Source organism: Lonchura striata, chromosome 3 (assembly GCF_046129695.1).
Source record: "Lonchura striata isolate bLonStr1 chromosome 3, bLonStr1.mat, whole genome shotgun sequence".
NCBI lineage: Eukaryota > Metazoa > Chordata > Aves > Passeriformes > Estrildidae > Lonchura > Lonchura striata.
Genome location: NC_134605.1, coordinates 61607016 through 61632133, shown reverse-complemented (window position 1 = coordinate 61632133; position 25118 = coordinate 61607016). Strand labels below are relative to the sequence as shown.

General features: G+C 38.2%; 2 protein-coding genes across 4 annotated transcripts in view; both read right to left on the bottom strand.

Moving 5' to 3' along the window:
• Positions 1 to 1926: 1926 nt before the first annotated feature.
• Positions 1927 to 23700, bottom strand: KIAA0408 (KIAA0408 ortholog). Of its 2 annotated transcripts, none has more exons than XM_031504377.2 (6): positions 23587 to 23700; positions 12654 to 12849; positions 9628 to 9969; positions 9203 to 9282; positions 6650 to 8024; positions 1927 to 4847 (listed from the first exon to the last, which is right to left on the bottom strand). In XM_031504377.2, the coding sequence occupies exons 2-6, from the start codon at positions 12786 to 12788 to the stop codon at positions 4677 to 4679; spliced, it is 2103 nt and encodes a 700-aa protein (XP_031360237.2). In that variant the 5' UTR covers positions 12789 to 12849; positions 23587 to 23700; the 3' UTR covers positions 1927 to 4676. The 2 variants fall into 2 exon arrangements, with proteins under 2 accessions (XP_031360237.2, XP_031360236.2); XM_031504376.2 differs by lacking the exon at positions 23587 to 23700 and adding an exon at positions 16749 to 16849.
• The window catches only part of MTCL3 (MTCL family member 3), a 29454-nt gene continuing 27990 nt past the window's right edge, over positions 23655 to 25118 (bottom strand). For both annotated transcript variants that reach the window (XM_077782223.1, XM_077782224.1), the window contains exon 6: positions 23655 to 23923. In XM_077782223.1, coding sequence (XP_077638349.1) covers positions 23813 to 23923 — 111 coding nt within the window. In that variant the 3' untranslated portion in view covers positions 23655 to 23812. The remainder of the gene's footprint in view (positions 23924 to 25118) is intronic.

Below are 25118 nucleotides of genomic sequence, written 5' to 3'. Positions count from 1 at the left end.
AAACATTGCTGACAGCAGGTACTAGAGAAAAGGCATTAACAACACATTCACTTTGATCATGTTGATGGTTCAATCTCTCTTATCTCAAGGAAATTATGGTACAATTCTTTCTAGAGCAACACAGTTAGCAAGGTACCCTTAGGTATAAGCTGCTACGGTCACACAGCAACTGGAACAACTGAACACATCAGCAACATGTCTACTGATACAAGAACTTTGCCAACAGAAGAGGTCTGAGGGAGAGGGGTAGAACCAAAGTGTAAAAGCAGATTAATTGTCATTTCAAAATGCAATAGCACAAGTTTTGTATAATGTATGCCATTAACAGTGGATGAAGAAAGTGCATTTTAAGTGATGCAAAACAATAGCTCAAGATCTAATGTATTTGTGAATGGCAATAGTAATATCAGCACTTTTTAGAACAGCCTGTCCAAAAAAAATTTTGGCTGCAGTACAGGTAGAAAGTCCTATGGTATGGCATATACATTCAGACCAATGGCAATAAACCACATAAAAGTACAGACTGCAAATCAAACAGGTGTGGGAAGGCCAGAGGCAACAAGGGCTTTGATTTAGTGCATTTAGAGCACCTTCCAGTGTAAAGACATGCACACAACTAAAGACACCACTACAAATGAGAATAGCATTACTGAGAATATCAGCATGAAATGACTAGATTTCTATATTACAGGTCTCAAAGCCAAAGAAATTCTTTGCATAGCAGCATGGTGAGAATTGCATAAGTCTTGGGCCTGCCTTCTGCATTGCTGTAGATCTTTGCTACAATGCTGTTGAAGACATTTAGATACAAAATCCCTATTTTAAAACCCAATTTTTTAAATAGACAACTGGAGAAATAAATTGGTGTTCCAAATGCTCTGGAAAATTCTGTTGCACTGATTGTCAATCCTTTCCTACATATAACAGTCAACTCCCTTACAGCGTGTGTAATGGTGAAGGACAATTGTGTTGTTGCTGGAAAACAAAGTTTGTTCCTTAAGCAACATTTTAAAGATAGGTAAGTCTGTCACTTACATTGTAAAGAAAAATCACCTAATGGAAGTGTACTCTGAGTTTGAGCAATGATACGCAGAGGTTTTGAAGGGAATTTTTCTCCTCTACTCCTTCTGCTTCCAGCAGAGGGTCTGAGTCAGGACAGTTTTCTAGCCTCCAGGCAGCCTGCTCTGTTACATATGCAAGTAAGATCTAAGAGATTCTTCTCTGTATGCTTCTACGCTGCCACACTCCTCCAGAAAAAGGTCTGGTAAGATTATGGCTGTATGTCCTGGCATGAGGGAGAATGATGCTTTCTGTCAACTAAGCACCAGACATCTGATTCCTAGTGAGTCCCCATTTCAATGGGCAGCTGACTCTGTGTCCCAGGGAGTTACTAAGACATGCAATTAAGAGAGACTAATTCAGAGTGCAAGTAAGAATAACATATATCTGCATTAAGACTTCAGACAGGGTATGGAGTAGTAAAATTCTTAAAACCTATTTCAGAAGCAGGCTTACAAAGCTCACCACTTCCATTGGTGACACTAGGATTAATAGGAAGGTCAAGTTAGGCTTAGATCATTTGTGTTTCTTGCACAAGTGTGTGCATATGTGTAGATTTCCTTTTCAGAAAAAACACAGGGGAACTTGAAAGCCCAAAGGAGCTTTTCCCCCTACAGCAAATAAGTGAATAAAGCCTTTACTGTGGTTCAATAACCACAGTTATGGGTACTAGAAAAATCACCACAGTCCACTGGCCCTGTTAAAAGGACAGTTGAAGAGAATATTTAAACAGTGACAGTGGCAATTTTCTAAAGTTAGACTTTCAAATTAGCCGTCTGCAGACCAAAATCACCAGTTTTGATACTTTTAGGAATCAGAACCACTGTCTAAAATTAGATGGACACAGAAAATCTTGACAAAATGGACTCATCCTTGACCTATTCGTTTATTTCAAAAACCTTCTGTTCATTTAACTTACATACATCAGGGAATGTTGTTGGTATTTGATCCTTTTCTGTGATTCAACAATGTGGTCTATGTCAAAGGCAACCAAAGAAACTGAAGAGAACTAAAGAAACACCTTCACTGACTAAACAAGGGAAATGCTTTTGGAGTTACATACTTCAAACAAAACTGCATCACAAGTTCTCAGAACAAAACTGCTTAACTTCACCATAAAGGTAATTTTAAAAAGTGTTTTTGCAGTCAACAGTGACTGAAGTTAAGAACCACATTTTTTTACAATTCTCTCATATTACCCTTTCCTCAGCATTAGGCATTCAAAGTTGTTCAACTACTTAGGCATTTAAAAGGTCAATTTGCAAGGTATTTTGGTTTGCCAATTTTCATAGTTAGATAGGATATTAAACCATGTTCCAAATTTGCCATGAATCATGTCTAATTTCTCTAGTGCTGAGGAAGCTAATGGAGCGCAATTTCTAAATTAGGGTACACTGTCAAATTTATAGAACCCTTGATATAGAGCACACAGGTTTTTTGTCTCTATCCAAACTGTATGAATTTTCTTCAAGATTTTCTGTCCTTGTATCTTTTCCAGCAATAACCTTGCAATAACGTTATTTGCAATAACCTTGCAATGTGAGTAAATTTTGATGAATTGTTGATTTGCGTGAAGTCTTTGTGTATTGTGGGACAGACCTAGAAAGGACCAGAAGTTTAGATAGAGCAAATTATTCTGAGTGTATTTTTTGCCAAGCAGACAGCCACAATGGCATGATAAATTGGAATTTATGGCTCTAATGCCTGCTCACTCCAATATTTGCAAGCCTGAACTGTCACCAATACTACCACACAGGCTATTGATCAGAACACAGGACCTCTTGTTTTCTCTCTCTTCAAAATCAAAGTTGTGCAGAGGAAAGAAGAATAAGGTCCTTAAAGTAAGGACAAAGGTATGAATTCTCAACATGACTGGAATAGAACAACAGATCACTACCAAATTAAGCACATTAAATTTTCCCTATAGTCCACATATACAATTCACTAGGACAAAAGCCTATACTCTCTCTGAAATCCTTTTTACATTCACATAAGATGTGCACATTAATGGATCCCGGGATGATTTTTGAAATTCCTTAGAACACACTATGTTTCTCCAGAAGAAGAAGAAGAAAAGTTGCCAGACAAGATCAGGCTGATGTTGAAGAAGTGCCGTTTCACTCCTTCTGACCTAGACATGATGTTTAAAGGTAACATTTATCATCATTACTGCACTGTGTATCCAGCAGCAGCCTAACAAAAGGTGCAAAAATTCCAGGATGAAGGTCACTGTCTTTCTGAAAGTTCAGAGCCTGGACAGCATCCATACTTTCACTCTGTGAGAAGGAACAAGCCAGGCTCTGTGCATGTCATTCAGATGGCAAATAATACCTAGACAAGATATTATATGATGGCAACACCAGTCACAATGCCAGGTGTCAGAATTTTGGGCACCATTCAGGCATCATATCTCAATTCAATATTTCCCTACTAGATGCAGCTTGTTGCCAGAGTACAAGTAAACTTCATAACTGACTGCCACGAGTCAATCCAGGGGCAGGGAATTAAATGGCTCAGGCACTCTAGTCTAGGAGAAGAGTAAAAAAGGACTGTGGCTGAAGCACTGGGAGCAACGGTGCTTTTCTCCTGCCTTGAGTGAAAGTAAACAAGTCCATTGTCATCTGACTTTGCCAAACCTCAAAGTATAATGCTAGAAGGAAAAATAAGTTACAGAATTGAGCATATACAACTCTTTTCTTCCCTTCATAAATTGTATGTTAGAGTAGCTGAATCTATCAAAGTTTTTACAGTATGCTATATATATATAATGGCACATTTAAGCTTTGTAAAGGGTTTGGAACATTTCAGAAATGTCTCTGATGCTGAAAAAGGCTAATGTATTACAAATAATATAATATTTTAATTCAGAAAAAATATGTTCTGGAATTTTGACCTAGCATTAGGGTTAGGAAACTGAACGAGGATGCCATGAAGCATGACTGACAAATCAGTCAAGCTAGTCTGCTTCAGATACATATTGTGCAAGGCATTATCACTGCGATCAGTCACAAAAAATGCATATTTCGTTTTTTTTACATTAAATACTACACCTGTGAACCTATGTAAAAGATATACAAAATATAAATGTCATCAGGACTGTATATTTCAAACTTTTTAAAATAAACACAAAGTATATATATATATGTAGGCATATAGGTTGTAATTTCAATGTCAACACTAGCACAGTTTGTCTCTTCTAAATACAGGCCTGTATACTTCCTAGTCCAACACATGCACCTACAAACACATGATCATGCATACAGCTTTACGTTCTGCTGTTTGCAGAAAAGTCAGAATATACAGCACTATACATTGTTTCAACTCAAAATTGATTGACAAATTAAGAAAGATGCCGTTCAAAAGAAATTCCTTGTGAACTATTAAAAAAAAAAACCCAAAACCCAGAGAAAACCAGGGATATCTCTATTTCATCTCAATAAAAACACTGAAGACCATGGTGATGATGACCTAAGATTCAGAACGCTTTGTCTGGCATGTGGTGGGGGTCTCTCTTGGACAAAACACAACAGTGTGGAACTGGTTGTTACGACACATACCAAACACAGTTATAGTGAAGGCATAGAGTTTTCACAACACCATCCAACCCAGCTCTGGGTTCAGACTACTGAAGTCTCTGACTGAAAGGAGACAGAGCTGTACACTGTTCTTCTCACAGCAGGAGGGGCTGATGGGGATCTGGATGCCCATCTGGAAGGTAGGCGTCGATTTGCTGGCCGAGCGGGACGGGAGAAGCCCTTCTCACTTGAACATTTAGCTGGCACAAATATCTAGAACAAAAAGGCAAGTCCTTGCTTTAACAAGTTACAGCTTTTGTGGAATGCAGTGGGAATGCAGGAAGACATTTGTGGTGACCTCAGAACAGGTGGTTGGAAGCTATTAAAAGGAGTGCAGCAATGCACAGAATGCAAAAGAACAGCTATTTCTATGTACAGGGATCCTCACATCACTTGTGGTTTAAAATACATGAAGACAAGTGTCAGACACAAGGAAACATATAAAATGATGGTGCAAGACAAAATTGACATTTCCTCTTATCTTTTAGTTTCTAGAAGTTTATTTGTCAATGAATGTTGTAAAAAATTCCAAGTGTAGAACTCAGAACACCATCTGATATTACTGGAGTAGGATCTACATATTTCTCAGGTATTTTTTGATAGATCCTATTTCAGGAAACTCTGTTTCCGTTAGTTCCGCGTGAAGCTGTTTAACTTGGTAGCTAATTCAGAATGGTTATGTGTTAATACAGTGTCATGTCTACCAGCAGAGCCATAGAGATGCAGAGGAAACTCAACAGATTTGGATCATAGCTACATTGATTTAAATTTTAAATAATGAAACCCAGTGCCTCAAGCCACATGTAGTTCTTTACATCTCTGAAATATTAATTCTGCTGGACATTAAATGCTAACTCCTAGTCAGGCAGCATTCTACACTTAATTTCTACAGATAGAAATGACAACATAAAATGTGAGCCTGTGGAAAAAGTCATTATTCCTTTCCTCCATATTAATTGATGAAAATTTGTTTGCCTGTCAAAAATTTATTAGATGAAAAAGAAATCAGAAACTTCATAGCTTTTTTCTTTCTGTGCTGAAGGAAAAATGTGCCTGTTAAGCAAGACATTGCATCACAGCAAAGCTGTCAGAAAGACATACAGAAGAAAATCTGCATGGTCAGATTCTCAGCTGCTTAAATCTATATAGCTCCAGTGAAGTCTGTGAATTTGTACCAGTTTAAGGCATACCAGCTGACAGCCTGAACCCATTTAAGTTTCCCAGCTCAAAACATACCTGCCTTAGCTTTTTTGAGATTCCAAGAGGCATATATCTTTGTGTTCTTTGCGGACTTTTACAAAACCTGCAACTTAACGGAGTGTTTTACAAACCATCTGTTTGTCTTTTCATTAAGAAAGAATGTTGGCAAAGGCAGTATTTCTAAACTTCTGAAAATAAACTTCAGCCAAATATAAATTAATTAGTCATGACATCCTCTTCTGTTTCTGTGAGCCTATGCTTGAATATATAGGAGAAGCTGGAACTGAGACATGAGTGAAAGATGGTTACTTTATTACTGGAAACATTATGGAGTCACAATACTCCTTGTTATAGGCAGTTCTAAGGAAATCCTGATCCAAGTGGCACTCTGGATACTGAAAAATGTTATCTAAGACCTCTAGGGTTTGGGGCATGGCCAAGTCTGTTTAAGCCCTATGGGAAGTCTTATGACATAACATATCAGCTAAAGGAAGGAGAGAGGGTGTTAAAATCTGGTTGAAGCTCTCACTAGTTCAATCTTAGCATAACTGCACTGTAGTAAAATACAAGCTTTGCAGAATGGCAGCAGGGATAAGAATTTGGCACGTCTTCACTGCTCATTCTTACTTACATGCTCCTACCCTCCCACAACTCTTAATCTGCAGAGGAAATGCTCCTGATTCATCCAGATCCTGGCCTAAAGTATCTAGTTTTACATAATTGGTTACAATATAATATTAGTCTGCCCCATTTAAGAGTCTGAAGCTTGCTATGAAATGGAATTGTTTTGCTTTTGTCGTTCTTATGAACCTTACCTCTGGTAACTTCTGTCTCTCTTTTCCTTGCTTGAGTTGCTGCCCAATATGCCTGGCTGAATTCCTTGGAAAGTCTTGTTTTTCTTGCTCAATCTGGAGCATTTCTAAATACTGACTCAGTGTCTTACAGCCCCCATTCGTGAATTCAGAATTTGCCTGTGTCCTCTTATCTTTGCAGCATTTTGCATTACACAGAGAAGTCGCAGTTGATTTTTCATAGGTTTTCAAAAGCTTTTCAACAACACCATAGTTCGACCTTGAGTCAGCTGAACGCGGGCGGCCGGATAAATTACTTGGTCTCCAGTCATGCTCATGAAGCATGTGCCTATAACCACTAGTATTTGGAAGTCCATTCATGTGTTTTTGTTGCCCTGCTGTCCTGACAGCTTTGCTGGGGTTGTTAGTTTCTTGCTCCTTTGCTGCAGAGAGCTTGTGATTTGAAACACAAGACGTATTTACAGTTTCTGCCCTGCTAGTAGCAGAGTCACACAGCGGATCACAGGGTTTGTGATTTTCTGATGCTGTTTGAGGCACCTGGTTTTCCTGCAGAGCATTGTTACGTTTATCTGTGTGAAATACAGTCCGATTAAACTCATCAATCTTTGCTGCTAGCATTTCATTTCTTTGGGTCTTTCCCAAAGGATACCTGGTGTCATCCAAAAGATCATTGTGCGAGGTAGCAGGGGCATAAAAGTCATTACTGTAAAAAGGGCTGCTGTGAGACTTGGTGTTTTGTTTCTGATGCATCTTGTTGCTTTGGGCCATATTTCCATCTGAGCAACTCTTCTGAGCTGACAGTGGGGAAGGCTCATTTTTATTGTCTTTTCCAAGCTTGCCCATATCATATGCCCATGTGTTGTGGCAGAAACTCGTTGGAACATTACACACAATTCTGGTTACAGGTATTGCAGCAGTTACCATCCCAGGGACTTTCACAGCCTGCCCTTCATTTGCACAGGCTATTGCAGATTTATTTTTGTTTACAGGTGAAGGATTTCTCAGCTTCCCCCCATTCCAGCAATCCTGAGCCTTGCAATTGCTATTGATACCTGGATCTCTTACTGGTGCTTCTGAAAGCTGTACAACTGCAGAAAGTGAGTTTGTTAGGTGCCGAGAAGTGCTCCGTGGAGGAACTGGTGGAGCTTCTTTCTTTTGCCAAGGTCTGAAATCTGTTCCTGTGTCACCAGTAAGACTACTGTAAGAAATGTCCTTCAAAGCCTTGGTAGAACTCATCAGATTCTTCCTATTATTATGTTCCTCTGTTTCAAAAGCAACTGAAGTCTGTGATTCATTGCTGGACACATGGTTCATCTCAGGCAGAATAACTGCGTTTTGGGATTCCTCAAATTCCCCCAGGAAAGGAAGTGACTTCATTCTGGAAATAACAGAAGAGGTTTTTTTAGGGATGAGCAATAAGGAACATTCCAGAGGACCTCAGCATGGGTTAATTCACCCCAGAAGCAGGTGTTTTAACACTGGCTATTTAAAAAGGTTTGGGAACAGTTTTGCAGCAGCTGATATACCCAGCACAATCGAAACACACACAAAAAAATTGAGGAAAGGTGGTCAACAAAAGGAATTTGCATTCCTTTCCTTAGCACTAAAATTCTTTTTCTGATTTTTTTAGATGATGACTGTTTTCTTATCTCTGCTACAGTAAGTACGGTAGGATCTTGTTCTAATGACTCATAGGAGTCTACCTGAATGAAGAAAGCTGTAGGACACAGTGTTATGAACCTTGTTTAGGTTCATAACCTTACACATGGGATCTGCTTTTTGATATATGATAAAAAAGGATCTTTAAAAGTTATGCATCAGCTGTGAATTCATTTGCTTCTAAGATACAAAGAGTAGCCCAGCTAAAATAATGAATTAGTGACAGACTTTTAACTGATCACATGGTGGAGTGAGAGAAATCCCTCTGACATTTGGGAGCATCTGAAAAGGTTCAATTTTACCTGAGAGTTTCTGCACAACTCAAGAGGCAGTCTGGTGTTTAGCTTTCCAGAGAAGACAATGAACACTGAATTTTTAACAGATGATGGAATGTTCACTTGCCATACTTTTCAGGGTCTGACTTGTCATCCTTCCATTAGTACAGTGGTCCTTCCCTCTCTTGCTTTCTTTCTGCTCTTTGATCATCAGTTCTGGACACATCTCCCATGCTTAAGGTTAGATTTGGGCTTTAAGTAAGAAATTCCCAGCCTGACAAACCCATACAGTGTTGTATAAAACTACATGGAAATGGGGCCAGAGTAGACAGAAATATCTGTTCACTTTCCCAATCCTCTGTACAGCCATTAGAAACAAATGCAATTTCATCTCATATAAATACTAATCTGAATTTGTGTGTTCTGTATATAAAATCCATTTTGCTAGTAAAACCTGCCTTTGTATCATATTTCATTTGAATGCTCTATGCTAAGCACTGAAACACTAGGAGGGTAGGAACTGCCCAACTAATCCAACAGCAAACCTGCTTTCAAAGTGCAAAGCATAAGGAGAATTATTAATTTCCTTCCTCTAACATAAGAAGTCCAAAGATGTTTTTACCTTCTGTGATTGGACTTCTTTCGAATTTCCTCTTGATAGCTGCACAATTCTTCACTGACTCTGGCAAGTTCTTTAAGAGCCTTTATAAATATAAAAACAGTCCTTTAATATATACATTTAAAACTATATATTCAGAATTAATTTGAAACTTGTGGTTATTTGCATTTAAGATTCACAGCAGAGAGAAGTAGTATGAGGAAAGATACAAAAATGCCCCCACCCTATGAGCAGAGGTAAAGAGAATGCTGTTAACACATTCAAACAGTGACAAGACACTCATTGATAGCAAACCTAGGAGCAAGTAAACACAGTGACTTTTGGAAAGCTAAAATCAGGGAGATCTGTTCTTCAGCATAACCTGGCAGGCCAAAGTCCTCAGTGTTTTCTTCCTCCTTGTAACTGAAAAATGCTCATACTTTACTTACTATATTGAGATCACCAATATAATTCTTGGTATTTTGCTCCGAATTTTTAATGGTGAGGCTGTCTTCAGGTTCTTCGTGGTCCTCAAAGGCCAGATTGTCCACTAACAGAGTATTGTTTCTGCTTTTGTCTCTGGGTTCCTTCCACTCATGTCCTGTTACACCAAGCAGACTCCCTTTCTCCATTCTGTCGTTTGTCACATTGTGTTGATGGTTCAGCTCCTCTGTGTCACTCTCTTGCAAAGTAGGGGAATGCATGGACAGCTGCAGCATCTTGCTCTGAATGGCCTTGCTATCATGGATGGTCATATTGCTCTCCCTTCTGAGTTTTACCTCCTGGTAAAGCTGAAAAAACAATAGAACCTTCTATTAAATCATGGTATTGTAATGAAGTTTATGGCAAAGCCCCCATATTTATCTGCTGTGTTGAATGATGCTTCACTCAGCAGCACTGATTAGAAAGATTCTAGATGTGTTAGTAGGAAAGTGCTGAGTCACCTAGTGTGACAATTCAAACATCATGATTGCCACAGGATAAGGCTGTTCTCAAACTCTTTGCCATAATTTTAATGCATGGCTTCCACCTCTGGCTGGGACTGGAAGAGGCTTCCACCTCTGGCTGGGACTGGAAGAGATCTCACAAGATAACTGGCCCTGTCTTGGGCCGAAGGCTGCATGGTTGTTTTCCAAGTAATACCAGCACACTAGGTGGTGGACACAACTGCTATCTGATGGATAGGGAATGTGGGGGAATGTGACAGAGAAAGAGTGTTCTGGCTATGTTACAGCCTATTAAAGCATATTATTTGAAGGAGAGGATGTGAATTCTCATAAAATACAATGCCATCTGCACTAGAACAGACTCTTTCAGTTGTCAGACAAGTGAAATTCTTCCCTATGACTGGAGTGATAAATCAGTACTGCAGAATGGTATTATTTGACAACGTGCTGTCACCCTCTTCTTTTATGTTATCTGCTGAGATACAGTGGCTTCATCAGTAAATGGTGTTAATTCTGGCTATGCAGCACATTCAAACTAGGAACTGTGGTAAATTATAAATTAGAAAAAATGGCAACATCATAAAAATCTCTTCTGCTTACAGTATCATTTCCAATGCCAAGAATCCCACAGCTTTGTATAAACATTCACTCTTAACTTGCTCTCACGAAGAAAGCACACAGGCACCTCTGAACAGCCATCTGCCTGCCCTCTCACAGTGCACAAGGCCATCACAACAGCTTTTGGAAGGACAGTGGAAAAGAATAACAACATGCAGAACATGTGGCCATTTCATGGGTAGTGCTGTGGATTAGAAGCATTCTCACGTTCAGAGACTTAACACTTGACCTCATCCTGGGTTTTCAGATTTCACTCCCAAAGCCCAGCTGCTCATGGAAACTGAAGGCTGAACGTTGCCATTTCCAAGAAATAAGAGACTCATATGGATTCAGCACACCAGTAAGAAGGAAGGGTACCACCCCATAATATCTCCTAAAACCCACAAGTCTTTCTGGAGGAATTAAGTTTGGTGGGCTAGAGAAAACTGCCAAATTAAAATACAAGCTGATAAGTAAGTACAAGTTTTATTGAGGAAATCCTTCTACAAATAATGGCATTTAAAAGGTATCTAACTCTCCTTTTCTCCAACCATGTGGTTTGTAGAGAAGAAATGTCAGGCATCTGAAATCAGCAGCAGCTATAGTCACATCTTAAGAGGGGATTTTAGGATTCCAATAACCTTGAGATATAATCTGTAGTTTTGTTTGGCCCTGCAGTAGCCAGCAAATAGCTCCATTATCTTTCTCTCAGCCCCATTCCATTCTTTATCTCTTCTTCTGTTTCTGTCTTGCTTTCTTAATCTCTGCGCTAATAAAGAACACGATGAAAACAGTCATTTTCATTACTGCCATTCCAAATAAGCTGTTATATATAAGAAAATGAAATTCAACTATATATACAGATCACATTACCAACTTTTGAAGCATTCTCAGCTTGGCAGTGAAATTAGGGAAGACTGCACAGAAAAGTCCTAACACAAAAGACAAAATGTGGCAAGCACCATCATACCAAAGTCTGCAAGAATTGTGAGTAAAATATAAGAGTTTACATTATGGAGTTCAGCTGCAGGCTGGCTTAATGGGCAGTGCAATTCCTTTGGTTCTGACCATTTTCCATATCAGTTTCATGTGAGCAATCTCTGCCATACATTCCTGTGCTGCTCAGCCACACGACAGTGCTGGCAGAGAGCAAGTGAAATTACTCCATATGTATATCAGATGAAAAATGTGGAAAGCTCATTAATGAAAAAACTTGCCTCTATGGGCTGCCAAGCAGACTAAATTAATGCATTAGAGAGTGTCAGAGGGTTTGGCTGCAGGGACAATTTGGGGATAAAAGAATAATAAATAATTGCGGTGACTATTTCTGGAAGGAGATGCATTGCAAATGTTTGCTAGTATGTGTAAACACAAGTGGTTTCAGAACTTTCATGCTATTTACTGTACCTGTTTCCTCTCCCAAGACTCATCCATAAAAGGAACAGGTTCTAGACAGAATAATTCTGTATCATGCAGTATTTCATATATATATATATATATAATTTTTATTATTACCATTTGCCCCAGCAGACATGTGCCATCTAAAGCCTTTTTACTAGATAATTATGATACCTGACTTTTTTGTTACAAAATATGCATTTTCTAAACCCCATATTGTTCAGTATTTACTTGAAAAAAGCATGTGTAATATAGGCAACATGGCTCATGCCCAGTTGAATTGTCAGCTGTCCGTAGAGCAAATAATCTCATAGCTCACAAAGCCACATTCACCTCCTACCTTTTATTCATGACCATTAAATGAGCAATTGTAAATACTGCTTAATCCCTGGATTTTCATCCTTCCACCAGCTGTTAGAAACTTCCAGTGACACAAAAGGAATAGGATAAAATACAGAAAAAAAATTGAAGCAACTCAATGTCACTTCATCCCAAGTGAATATGGTAGTGTTCAGATTTTTGTTTAAAAGTACCTCTTCTATTTTCTTCTGCATGACCTTCCATTGACATTCCCATTCTTTCCTTTCATTGTCAAATCTCTCCAGCAATTCCATTTTTTCTTTATTCCAGTTCCTCTCAGTATTCTTCAGTTGTTCACGCAGGTCCATGGCTAAAGTCTGTGCAACAGCAAAGACAGCTCTCCTTTTTTCTTTCTTCCCTGAATGTTTCCTGGAAATTTAAGAGAATAAGTCTTACTTATGTTTTATTGTAGCTTTCAGGGAACAAAGACAACCAAGAAAATTCTGAAAATTAATAAATTGAAATGAGTTTGCAGGAGACAGTATTATTGATATTTGTATAGAGTGTGACTCAAATATAGATGAAATAAGGATTATAGGGCATAAATGCAAAGGCAGAGATGCCTAGTCTGGAAAGGGGAGGTGGAACACATTCAGCATCACAGAATTCAGTAACATCTGCCACAGCAGGCTCTGTACCATGACCACTTTGCATCTCTGCCATTACTCTTCACTGTAAATGTGTTTTCAATGAATCTGAGTCTGTAGAGTATTGAATCACACTTCAGGATCTTGGGATCCTGCAATATCTGCCCTTGAGGGTGAAAGCTATTTTTATATTTGTTCAAAAGACAACTGCCAGTGTAAAAGTATCATGTTTACTCACGCACTCCCTGCATGCATGCAAGGAGCACGACAAGGACTGGTACATTCTTCTGGCAATTGAGGACTGCAAACTTGATATACTCAGGGAATTCTCATGGCTACATGAATGCTTTGGAATTCATGAAGGAAGACAGGACAGGAAAGCTAATAACAGGTACAAAAACATATACAGTAGAAATAATTTATATAAAAGGGACAGAAGGTCACCAAAAAGGGTTCAAGAATTTTGGATTTACAGATCTAGATCCATGAATAGTTAGTTTCAGGACCAGCACAGGGAAAATTAGAAAATATTCTCCAATAGCACGAATAGAACTCCAATCTAGTTCTAAACCTTTCTCAGAATATTTGACTAATTAATGCTTTGGTTTCTTCTTCCCCTTCAGAAGTCTTTAGCATCTTAGTGTTTGTAAATGAAAAGAATATTCATTGAACCACTAAATTGGCAAGATTTAAGGGAAATATTTTAGATCTGCTTATCTGCCTTTGGAACAAAGCAGTTACAAATCTTATGGGCCTGGTTCTCCTCTTGCTTTCTTAGGTTTTATACAAGAAACCCCATTACCATCAGCACATTTACTATGCCAGCAAGTCTGAAATAACACTCATTCATTCACTTATAATGGCTCCTGTGATATAGTGCCCGGTACACAGGTGTTGATACTTGAGTTTGTTAACTTCAGCTCTCAAAGCCAGTTGTTGTGTTGCCTAGGTGGTCATGGAATCTAGTTCTAGTAATAAAATGCCTCTGCATTGCTTTCTTCTCCTGACAGAAATCAACTAGGTAAGGAATTGAATTTTCAGAGAGTTACCTAGGAGTAAGCCCAGTTTATCTTTCTGCAATTTGTTAATTTCCCTGACTGATGATCAGTGATTGCCAACTCACAGGAACTGCTGATTTTACTGCCCACATTTCTATGATGTAGTAAAAATTCACTCCTGAGCAAAGTTCTTCCCCATACCCTATGTCAAGTCTTGTTGATTTAGCTGTGGTTACCATGTAATCACCGTTTACCAGTGTCTGCTTTATTTCACCAAACTGTGAAGACAATGTCAAACTTGGAATCAGCTTCTTTCAAGTACACATAAGCAGAAGAGCTCAGATGAAACCCAACAGGTTACTTAGGTCTTTGGGTCATAGGAAGTCCTCCTACAGGATCACCCAATCCATCATGGGCCCAGTCCTAACTCAGAGCTTGCAGAACAGTTTGCCCCAAGCATCTGCCTTGGAGCTCTGAAATTACAATCTGTCCCTCAACTACCTACAAAGAGATTTCAAACCCTTCTTCTTTCCTCTGCCTAAAAACATACAGAGCAACTTCATAAAACCATGAAACACCTTGAAACTTGTCTGCTGAAAGACAACACAGAGTTCTCATCAAAAAAGAAGCTAAGTACTGATTTGCTCACGGCCTCTTAGGGAATGCAGCCAGGCTACAGAAACTGCATCTCTCCAGGCCAGTGTTTCAGCTTTGTGCCAGACTCCAGTAGCGCTGACCAAAAACAACTTTCAAAAAAAATTCTATTACACTTAAGTTCCATTGCAATCTAAACATCTATTGCTAATGAACTTTAAGAATATTTCAGTACTTTCTCACCTTGATAATGCAAAGGTTGCAATTTTAGCACTGCGTTTGTTTTTTTTTTTTTTTTTTACCATATCTATGTCTTTACAACCTTTCAGGATACCTCTGAGAAATCAACAAAAGTCACTCTTCTGCTCCACTATAATCCTTATACAAATATATATCAGAAAAAAATGAAAAACCCCCATATGTAAATGCTGTACAGTCATGAACAAGAGAGGCAGACATAATCTGTCAACATCTTGCACAAATGGTGATTTGGCTAGTGCACTGTTAGTAGTAATGACCATGCTTTAGTCAGCCACATATTACTAGAAAGGTCAATACTGTATAGCATATTTGTTTTTACACATGTAAGAACAGATATAATATGTACTCCTTTCAAGCATGAATATAGCATTGAAAAGGCCTCTGGTGTTTCCTTAGTGCTGGAAAATACTATTGCCATGTTGGCATTCATCTTATCAATTTTCAAATTGTTTCATATGGAACTCTGATTATAAAAAAAGACTGAAGACAGAGGAAATCAAGTTTTGAAAGAGGATAGTTACAGAAATTACAGATGGTGACTTGTAGCTCTAAGATCCACAAAAGGCTTGTATTGTTTCTTAGGCTTCTCCGATTTCCTCTTGACATAAATTCTGAGAAAAAACCTCATGTTTATTGATATTAGCAGCTGGATGACTATACAGCTTTGCTGCTATTGTACAGTGGATCAGTTCCTCAGAGACTTTGACTCACATTTTTACTTCTCTTTCCCCTCACTTTCTCTTTTTTTTGGTGTTTCCTTTGGGTTTGTTTGGGGTTATTTTGGTGGAGTACAATGTGCAGTCCTGGTAATACACCCTCTGTGTGTATAGTGCACCGAGATTTCCCCATGGGTATTTCACATGGCTAAAGCAACCCAAGGCATGTAAAATGTCACATTATCATTTGCTCTGTGGATCAGAACAATATCTGTGCTCTTGCAGTATTGGCATTTTCTCCATGTCCTAGACAAGGTCAGAAGCTCATTACAGCAATCAAATTAAGCAAATAATCAATTTTGTCTGCATCAGCTGCATTTTGCCTTAACTTTTCCTTTAGCCCTTTCTCCTCTCAAACAAAAAATGTTTTAAGCCATTATTTGATGTTAGTCATTACTCCTCCATATCTCACCCTTTCTAGCCAGATATTAAAAATGCAAGATAGTTTGCAAACAACCTCTAGCATCTTCTGAAAATAATCAGCCTGACATCAGCTGAGATGTTATTTTTCACCAGAGTTTAATCACATTGGATGTGCATTATCATTCAGATACACAAATCTTCCCTTGTTTTTACAGAAAAACATGCAATCAAATTATATTTCCAAATAAGTGCTGTATTTTGGATGACTGAGGAAATTGTAAACATATGTATTTGTTCAATTATAAATATGTGCCATGTGTCACGATAACATGCACTTTATACATTAAAAGAAAGTACAGCTGAGTGAGAGAAGGGAAAGAAAAGAGGAGGAAATGAGAGAGTGAAAGAAAAATAAAAAAGAAACAGAAAAATAAAAAAGAAAAGTGAAAAAGAAAAAAGTGAGAAATAGAGAGAAAGAAAGAAAAGAAAGAAAAAGAAAAAGAAAAAAGAAAGAAAGGATTCAAGTGCACACAATGCTGTCATCCCTGTTGTTAATATATCTCTGCCTGCACTGAAAAAACTAACTGAACTTTAAGAATAAAGACCATGTATAACATATGAACTTCACATTTCATATAAATAACATTAAGAGGGATGTTTAAATAACTGTTTGTCACATCAAAAATTTGCCTTCTTTTTTAATCCTAACTGTTCAAAAACATTGATTTAAAATAAACTGCCAACCATACCTTTCATGGAATAAGAAATCCCTTAGGAGTTTTTCAGTCCATTTCCAGGCAGCAGAGAAAGTAATGAAACACACAGCTAGCAGGGATCTTGTTCTGTGAATCTTGATCTTTAAAAGAAGTAAGAAAGCTAAGCAAGACACAACCTTTCAACTGGGGCAGCATTTGCAACTCTCTTTGAATAAATGCTCAACTCTTGCAAACTGGAAAAGAGTTCCGTTCAGCATCATCCCCGCAGCTGGCTTCCACGTGACGTCAGTGCATGGAGGATGGTTTTAAAGCCATCTCTTCCAACCCCCCAGCTTTGTAACTTTATATCTGCTCATATTTTGTGTAAACAACTCCAAGTCCAGGACATTTTTAGGTTTTATAGTGCAGTCCAGTCTTTAAAGCTTGCCGAAGCAGCTAGTGTTAATATCAAAGCTGTGACAATAGGCAATTGCGTAAAGGAAGATTTTTTTTGCTGTCTTTCAGGTCCAGTTTTCAGGGTTATATCTTTTAGTATGATCATTTTGAGCTTTGCAACTTGATCCTCCTTAACTGCTTTGTAAAAGGAGTTTGTTTAAAGCAGTGGTTTTGCTGGTTAACAGCTATCCCAAGGAGCTAAAAGCAAACTACTCCTCCCTAAAATCCCTTTCTGTATTCTAAATATGCTCTCACTTATGAAATGCAGAATTATTGGGCACTGTGTAATCCTGCTGTTTTGTATTCTGGGAATGGCAGTAACGGTTTCTTTGGGATATACCCAAATATTCTCAATACTTTATAATGTTTCTGGATCAGATTCTACAGTCTGTTAATTCACTTTGTATCTCAGCAAAGCAAAACACTTGAAACTGGATGAAGAATCTCCCTTGAACAGGAAAACTCATCTCTGGCACAAGGCTGGTAAAGAAGGTCCAAAACCACCTTGAGCTGGATATAAATTCCTAGGAGTGTCCACAGCAAGTGTTGGCATGGGATGAGGCAAGGGACCATGACAAAAGCAATCCAGCAAGTGAAAGTCCACAGGAGACCCTGAAGCCAGAGCAGCAAAATTCAGCTGCTCCCCCTGCTGAGCCGCAGGCAGGAGGAGCCCAGCTCCTTCCTCAGTTCTCTGACCACCAGGGTAACTCTCCTGCTGCACCGTGGGTTAAACTGCTCCCATTTTTTGGAACCTCGAGAGAGACCCCCAGGGTAAAGCCTCACATGCACCGCCCTGCCGGGTACTCCTGCTTGGGTGTGTCTGCAGACAACAACTGAGACAGGGGACAAATTCACCTTCCAGGGAACATTTTGCCCCATGTGTGCCTGGAGAAGGGCCACAAAAATACTTGATTCATGCAGCACAAAATTGGACAAATTGTGCTGTCAGGTGGATGTTGGAGTGCCCTAAGCAGGAACATATTTTTGTGGGCAGTGCTGCTGATTACAAAAGGATCTATGAGAAAAAGGGCACGGTATGAAGATTCACACATCCTTTGCTTAGTCATCACTCTCCTTGTTAGAACAGTATGTTTTTATCTGCTAAAATCCATTCTAAAATCCAGTATAAAGATTTTAACTCTGGGTGCATTTTATAGTAAATACCAAACCAGGTTTCAGGGAAAACACATTTTTTCTCCTTATATGGTCTAGCTGTAAGTCTCAGTGAATACATTAATTGGGTGCTTATTCTGCTTCCATGTAGCTTAAATAACAGGACTTGGGCTATTTGTAAAAATTGTAAAGATGATCTAAAAATTGAAAAAATGTGCCCCTAGTACACAGCTGAATGTTCCTGAAGAAAACTCCAGACTCTAAACTCTGAGGCTTTAAATCTAAAGAAACAGTATAACTTTGTTTTGTGAGGTTAGGTCTCAAGTGCCAGCTGACATGGCTGGGAGTGAAGCCTGAGTGCTTGAGAGCAAAACTGATCCCACAGCTGGAGGCCAGGCATCAGTGCACTGCCTCCTCCCTGAAGCCAGCACAACTGCACTACTGCATGTGAAGACAGACTCTTCAGACATGTTTTTTTACTCTTATCCATCAACACAGGCTATTATTCTTGTGTCTTTAATATTGATAACTCCATGCCTCTTGTCTTGCTATGTGGACTCTTTGAAGTAAAAACAGTAAAAATAAGTAAAACAATAGGTTAAATCTCAGGTTTGAGTTCTCAGTCAGGTAAAAGCCTACATTTCTGTCAGTGTGAGGAGCTAGAAATCTGTGAGACTCAGGGGCTCATTAGGAGACAAGCACTAGACCCTCCTCATAGGTCAAAGGAAAATTTTAAATTTATCCTTGTATTAAAAAGGTAAGACAAATAAAACATTAAGTGAGTTGTAAAAACATGGTATCATTGTTCTATATACCCTTAAATGTAGCAGTAGAGAATTCTGCTTTTGAGGAAAAGAAATTATTCAACAGAGACTGTCCCTACTGTCCCTCCTCCAGCATCAGCAGACAAAGAAGCAAATGTGGCTTCTTGGAATCTGGCACAGATAAAATAAGCAGGAAGACTACGGTAGGCTTATTAAATACAATATATTGCTTCCACAGGAAAAGTATATTTTGTCCATATATGGTACCAGCACTGCTTGGGTCAAAAGTCAGCACCTCAACAAAACAAAAAAAAAACAAAAACCAAAAAACAAACAAACAAAAAAAAAAGTGCAAAGGCATTTTAAACAAATTTCTCATCATCATGCAAGACTAGAGACAAAGCAGCATGAGTTTCAGCATGAGCTAAATCTGATCATATATTCAGGACAGTGGCTAATAAAATGTACTGAAGACCACTTCAGGGCATCTTTGGCTGTGCTGCACCAGCTTGGTTTTGGCACACCCATTCTGCTATGGCCACAAAAGCTAGTGATAAGAAGGAAGAAGAGCACTGCTGACACTGCAATCAACCCAACCTCACCATTATATTCCTGAATGATGTACACCTTGATAATCCTGGTATATACACCTCGGGAGTGGCTATATACAACAAGAAATGGGCAGAAGGGAATACAAACTCTGTCTCCTCTTAATGTTGTGTGCTTCTGCAATAGTATATAACTCACTGGAGAAACAGAGCCAACTAAGTGTTATGTCATGCTGCTGCTCCAAGGTTACATTGGAAATCGGTGGCAGATACTTTAGATGTTTACTTTAAATAGAGCCACCGTAATTTTCCCCATAGGCAACTGCATGTGTAATGGCAAAAGCTGGATTTGAATATCACTTCCCGTGGCATTAAATCAGAGACAGAAATGTAAGCCAATGGGAACTACATCCTTGATACTGATGCTTTTAGAAGTCTCCTACTCACCTATCAAATTCTGGGGTGATTAAGGAGAAGGGCATGCAATACCCTGAAGCTCTGCTTGTTTTCGTAAACAACCCCTGAAGTTCATGTGCAGTTCATCTCTTTTTATAACACATATCTAGACAGCCATGTTTTTGGAAATTTTCTATTTTCCGACTGCCAGGCATATTTCTGCACTACAGCACCTGCTCTCTTCTAGTTTTGATTCTGAAGCACTGGTGACATGTGTCAGCAGACACTTATTCTATCTCTCAACTGCAGCTTCAGGCATGGATATTTTTGGTTGAAAGAAGTATCTTTGAGCCTGGAGAAAATGGTCATTCTAACATAATGGGAATTTTTCAGTAGCAGTAAAAGAGAATATCTGTAAAGGGATTTTGTCAGGGCATTCAAAACCAGCTATAAACAGGAAACAAATTTAATTGAATTTTTCTGGTAGCATTAAAGGAAAAAATGCACCTATTCCATAAATTACAGAAGAATTCATTTGAGATAGTGCCAATTTCCACAAGTGCAAAAATATCATAATTAGATCTACAGAAGCAAGATTTTTTCCTTTTGAAAGAATACATAGTAAATCCCCTGGGAACGTAGGAAACAGAAATTTAATATTTCAGGGAAGTGCTAAATGAAGGTAACTTCACAGTTCAAATTCAATTACTTTTTTCCCCTGGAACATTTATATTTCACTAGAATATTCCAAAATGTGAACAGTGAATCTGCTAAATGAGATTTCAACTGATAGGTAACCTGGCATATCCAGCTCCTTCCCATATGCAAACAAAATCTGTATTCTTCTCACTATTTGTCTTCAGAACTCCAAACTGTGCAGCAGGCAGATCAGTGAATCAGCAGTGTTGTGGCTGTCTCTGCCCTGCCTGACTCTAATGCACTCCTGCTAGAGGATGCTGATGTGTTCAGCTGCATTTGCTCACTCATCTGTGACATGCTCTTCACCCACCAGGCCACCAGTTACTGAGTGGGGAGAACTTGCTTCCTTTCTTGGCAAGCATAATTACTAGATTTCATAATATCAAGATATTTCAATTTAGCAAGACATGGAACACTTATTTCATTGGCTAGATCTTATCTTTTGGCTATAGATAAATGTCCATACTCATTCTATTAGCTTTCTCAGCATCTTTTAAAGTTGTGAAATATCTGGCATGAAACAGATCAGCAGCTGAAATCACTCCCTTCAACCTGAATGCAAAAGAACAAGGAAAACACATCTAATTTCTCACTGAGATTTCTCTGTGAGGCTTCTCACCATTCTCCCTGCTCATGAGAGATTCAAAGACTGTGTGGAGCTTCTAAAATAATTTTGCATGCTTTAGTGTGCTTTAATTTCAGACTGCTGCATGTGCAATAGCTCCCTAAATGTCCCAAAAGGTCTCAGCTTTGATTTTGTTTTGTTGATGCCTGATAGAAAGCTCCACGTTTTATGAAAGAAAAAATACAGTGAGAAATCAATGGGGTTGTAATTGCCAGTGCTGTGTGGAGATTATCTCCACCTCTCATCTCAGTAAGTCATTCTTACCTTTTCTGATTTCTGAGAAAGAAACAAATCTTTCCCAATTATTTTTCAAGATTTATTCAATGTATGAATTCAGTGTATTACTACTTTAGAGTATTACTGTTACTGATGCATTCACTGTAAATCAAAGCTTCCCTACTCATTTTTATTACATACAACACCAAGAAAGGTATAATCAAGAGTGGGTTAAAACCTAGAAGTCCAAAACTTCAGATCATAGATTAAGTCTGATTTTTCCTCTTAACATTTAAGAAAACACAAATTATTTTTTTTCCCCACAGGAGATACTAAAACAGAAAGAAACTGAAAAAGTCAGTCTTGTGCTACGATTTGGTATGACAAGTTTAAGGCTCAAATTGTTGTATATTTAATGTCCAAATTGCAAATCCATGGGGGAAAAAACTCCAAGTATTTCCAGAAGCTGCTGAAAAACAAAAGGCCTTTTCCAGTTACAGAAATTCACTGTGAATTATGGCTTGATCATATCTTGCCATAATAGTTTTTAATATGTGGAACTTAATTTTATGTAACTGCATAAATTAGAACATCTTAGAAGCTCCTCAGAATTACTTTGGGCCTGGCTTTATCCCTTACTAGAAAACCAGTCAACGCTATCTATTTTCCTCCAGACATCTCACTAACTATAAAATGGATAATGATGACAACACCCCCTCATAGGAATAAGTATTTGGATTAAATCAAGGAATTGAGTGATTTATCTGATCAAGGTTACTGCACTTGTAGAGTATATTGAGGAAAAGCTAGACTAAGAGAAAAATACTGTATTTTTTAATAATGAATATTTTTACTATTTTTTTCATTCACATAACAAAAATTTTATTGCCCCATCTCTTGTCGCTCTCTGAGGATTTTCCCTCAAAATGATGTTTCAACTATTTAAAGTAGCAGAGCACAACCTAGGCATGGAGATGAACTGTTCTCACTGGGGAATGAATGAACAGAGAGCTAACATGATAAACCAAAGGGGATGCTTACCACTAGCTAGAAAAACAGCTGCTTTATTTATTACCACTCTTTACTACTACATTATTCACCATGGAAACTGTAGAAAAAGAAGTGTCATTAATACACATACTTGTTCACATTTCAAGAATTCATATTTGTGGAACTTGGTGGTTTCAGCATGGGTTGAATAAAACAGAAAATGAGCTCCATCAGGCATTTCAGATGAGGTTTTCATAGTGGGAGATCTACTGCTTGTAGGAACTGCTATGTAAGTGTGAAAGAAAGAAATTAGTCACCTGTACTCTTATTTCAGCCTCTCCCAGGCAAGAAAGGAATATTCAGTGACCATTGATGCACACCCATGTACACAAGCTTCCCTCACTATGGTCACTGGCTACCAATGGCACAGTTAGATAGGGGTCACTCAGCAAAAACAAGAGTTACCATGTCCATTCAAAACTTCTGCTGAAATCTGGGGAGAGAACATAGAGCCATGGTGACCACAGACTGGGAAATGCTACCGGATAAACTCGACATCAGCCAAGGTAACTTACACCATTCCCATCAGTCCAGGTCAGACTGCAGCATGGCTGTTTTTCTAGAGCACAGAGAGAATGCAGCCAACCTATATCTCTCAGAAGACTCCTCAGCTACTCTGATACCTTTTCCTCATGTATCTCATTCACAGAGGCTCCAGCTCCTGGCCACTGTTCCAGATATAGTGCTCTACATACCAACTATTTTGATTGGGGCCTAATGTACATAATACAGTGCTGAAAAACATTATCATCACAATTATGCAAAATATACATACAAGCTCTGATATACAACTGCAAAATACACACAGAATGTAGCTTTACCATTCATATGTGGCTAGAATACAAATTCTTTTTCTAGGAGTGAGAAAAGTAACAAGAGTCTTCATACCCACTCCGCATTTTTCTCTTTTGTTTCTGATTTGGTGCAAATTAATGAATGTTAAATTCGTTCCAGTCCTCAGGAAATTTTTATTCAAAAATTATAAAACCACACAAACTGAAAAATTCAATTTTCGGTTTGCTTACCTGGAATACCACAGTGAGAAGGTTTCCTATTCAACTCGGTGACTTTTTGGTATGTTTTTCTGCAGTTCTTTTGGTTTGGCTTTGGTTTTGGCAAACAAGTAGTCTTCAGTGTTTTTACAGCAGTGGCTATTACGGAAACTATGTCTCTTGTACTTCTTATCTTGGAGGGTGGACAAAATAAACAAACTGAAAATAACACTACAATGAACAGTAAATGATGAATGACTTACAGTACAAAAAACAGTGTAAAAAGAAAGACAAGTTTAAATATTGTTGTGTATGAAAGGGATGAAAATAATACAAGGATGAGAATAAGTAAAATGATAGGCTGGAACATCTGGGAAAGTAAATACAAAGACAAAGAGAACAGTCAATTAATGGAATAGCAAGTCCAAAGTTTCAACAAAAAAAATAGTGAATCAGACTATGCTTGTGGAGGGACCAAGTGCCCATCTCCCATTTACTTCAGTAGGAGTTCTGCGTGGTCAAGCCCTGAAATGTCCAACTGTTAAGTGTTCAATTGTTGTTATTTTTTTAGAGAAAATACTAATTAGTTTGATTTAAATTTGTGTAGGTCCATGCAGTGCTCTGCCTTTAAGCTAATGGGAGCTCCACAAGCTCAGAACTACTGCTAAATCAGAAAGTGAGCATGCTAAATGCCATCTCTGTTTGATTTCATGCAATACATGTATAGTAATTGATTAGCTTTAAACTCACTGCGTCTGTGACTTTCTGATACAAGGAAACAAAAGACTAATTAGTCAGCATAGGAATAAGAACAGCTTTCAGCTTCACCTGGCAACTACTTTGACTGTAAATTAGCAAGACAGTACAAAGTAAATTAACACAGCAAGAGACAAAACATTGGATAACTTCATTAGCAATAACAAGATATGCCAACAATAGGATTGCATGATAAGATAAGGGTAGGTAATTTTCATTTTTCATGGCAAAAGATCTTGAGTCAGCAAGGAGTTTGCTCCCCAAAACCTCTCTGAAAAAATTCTGTGCAAAAACAAACCACAACAAAGATGCTTGCTACTGCTGCATGCAAGCAATGATTAACAGGCCTTCAACAAGATGCAATCTATTACATCAATTACAATATTCACATTACTGTGTGGCTCTGTGACTCCATAAGGTAGATTTGCATGGTTTCTTTTAATCTGTGGTTTGCCATATTCTCTACAGTTTTTGAAATTTAGTATTTCCTCTTGCTTTAAATTAATAAATTTTTCCTTTTATTTATTTAATAGGAACCCATCCACTAAGAAAACAATAATGTCCATTTATGAATCATGTTCATATGTACCAAAAATATTGTTTGCACTGCTTTTAATGGCAATGAAGGCCCAACTCTATCAAATGCAATTGCAAAGCCAGAAAGGAGTAAAATGGTCTACCTCCTAGAGCATAATTTTGATTTTCTGATCAGATTTATTCACTGTTCACAAACTCTGTTGGTAGAATATGTTTCCATATGGCCAAATGAGGATTTCAAGTAATATAAGAAACAGTGTTTTTTGTCCACT

What these genes read in the sequence shown, in the direction of transcription:
- KIAA0408 (XM_031504377.2), bottom strand. Translation starts at nt 12,788, where the DNA reads ATGGACCTGCGTGAACAACTGAAGAATACTGAGAGGAACTGGAATAAA. An exon ending in TGCAGAAGAAAATAGAAGAG is followed by an intron (nt 9,970 to 12,653) that starts GTACTTTTAAAC and finishes TTGTTTTTTCAG; the next exon opens with CTTTACCAGGAGGTAAAACT. An exon ending in AGAGACAGAAGTTACCAGAG is followed by an intron (nt 4,848 to 6,649) that starts GTAAGGTTCATA and finishes TTTTTGTTCTAG; the next exon opens with ATATTTGTGCCAGCTAAATG.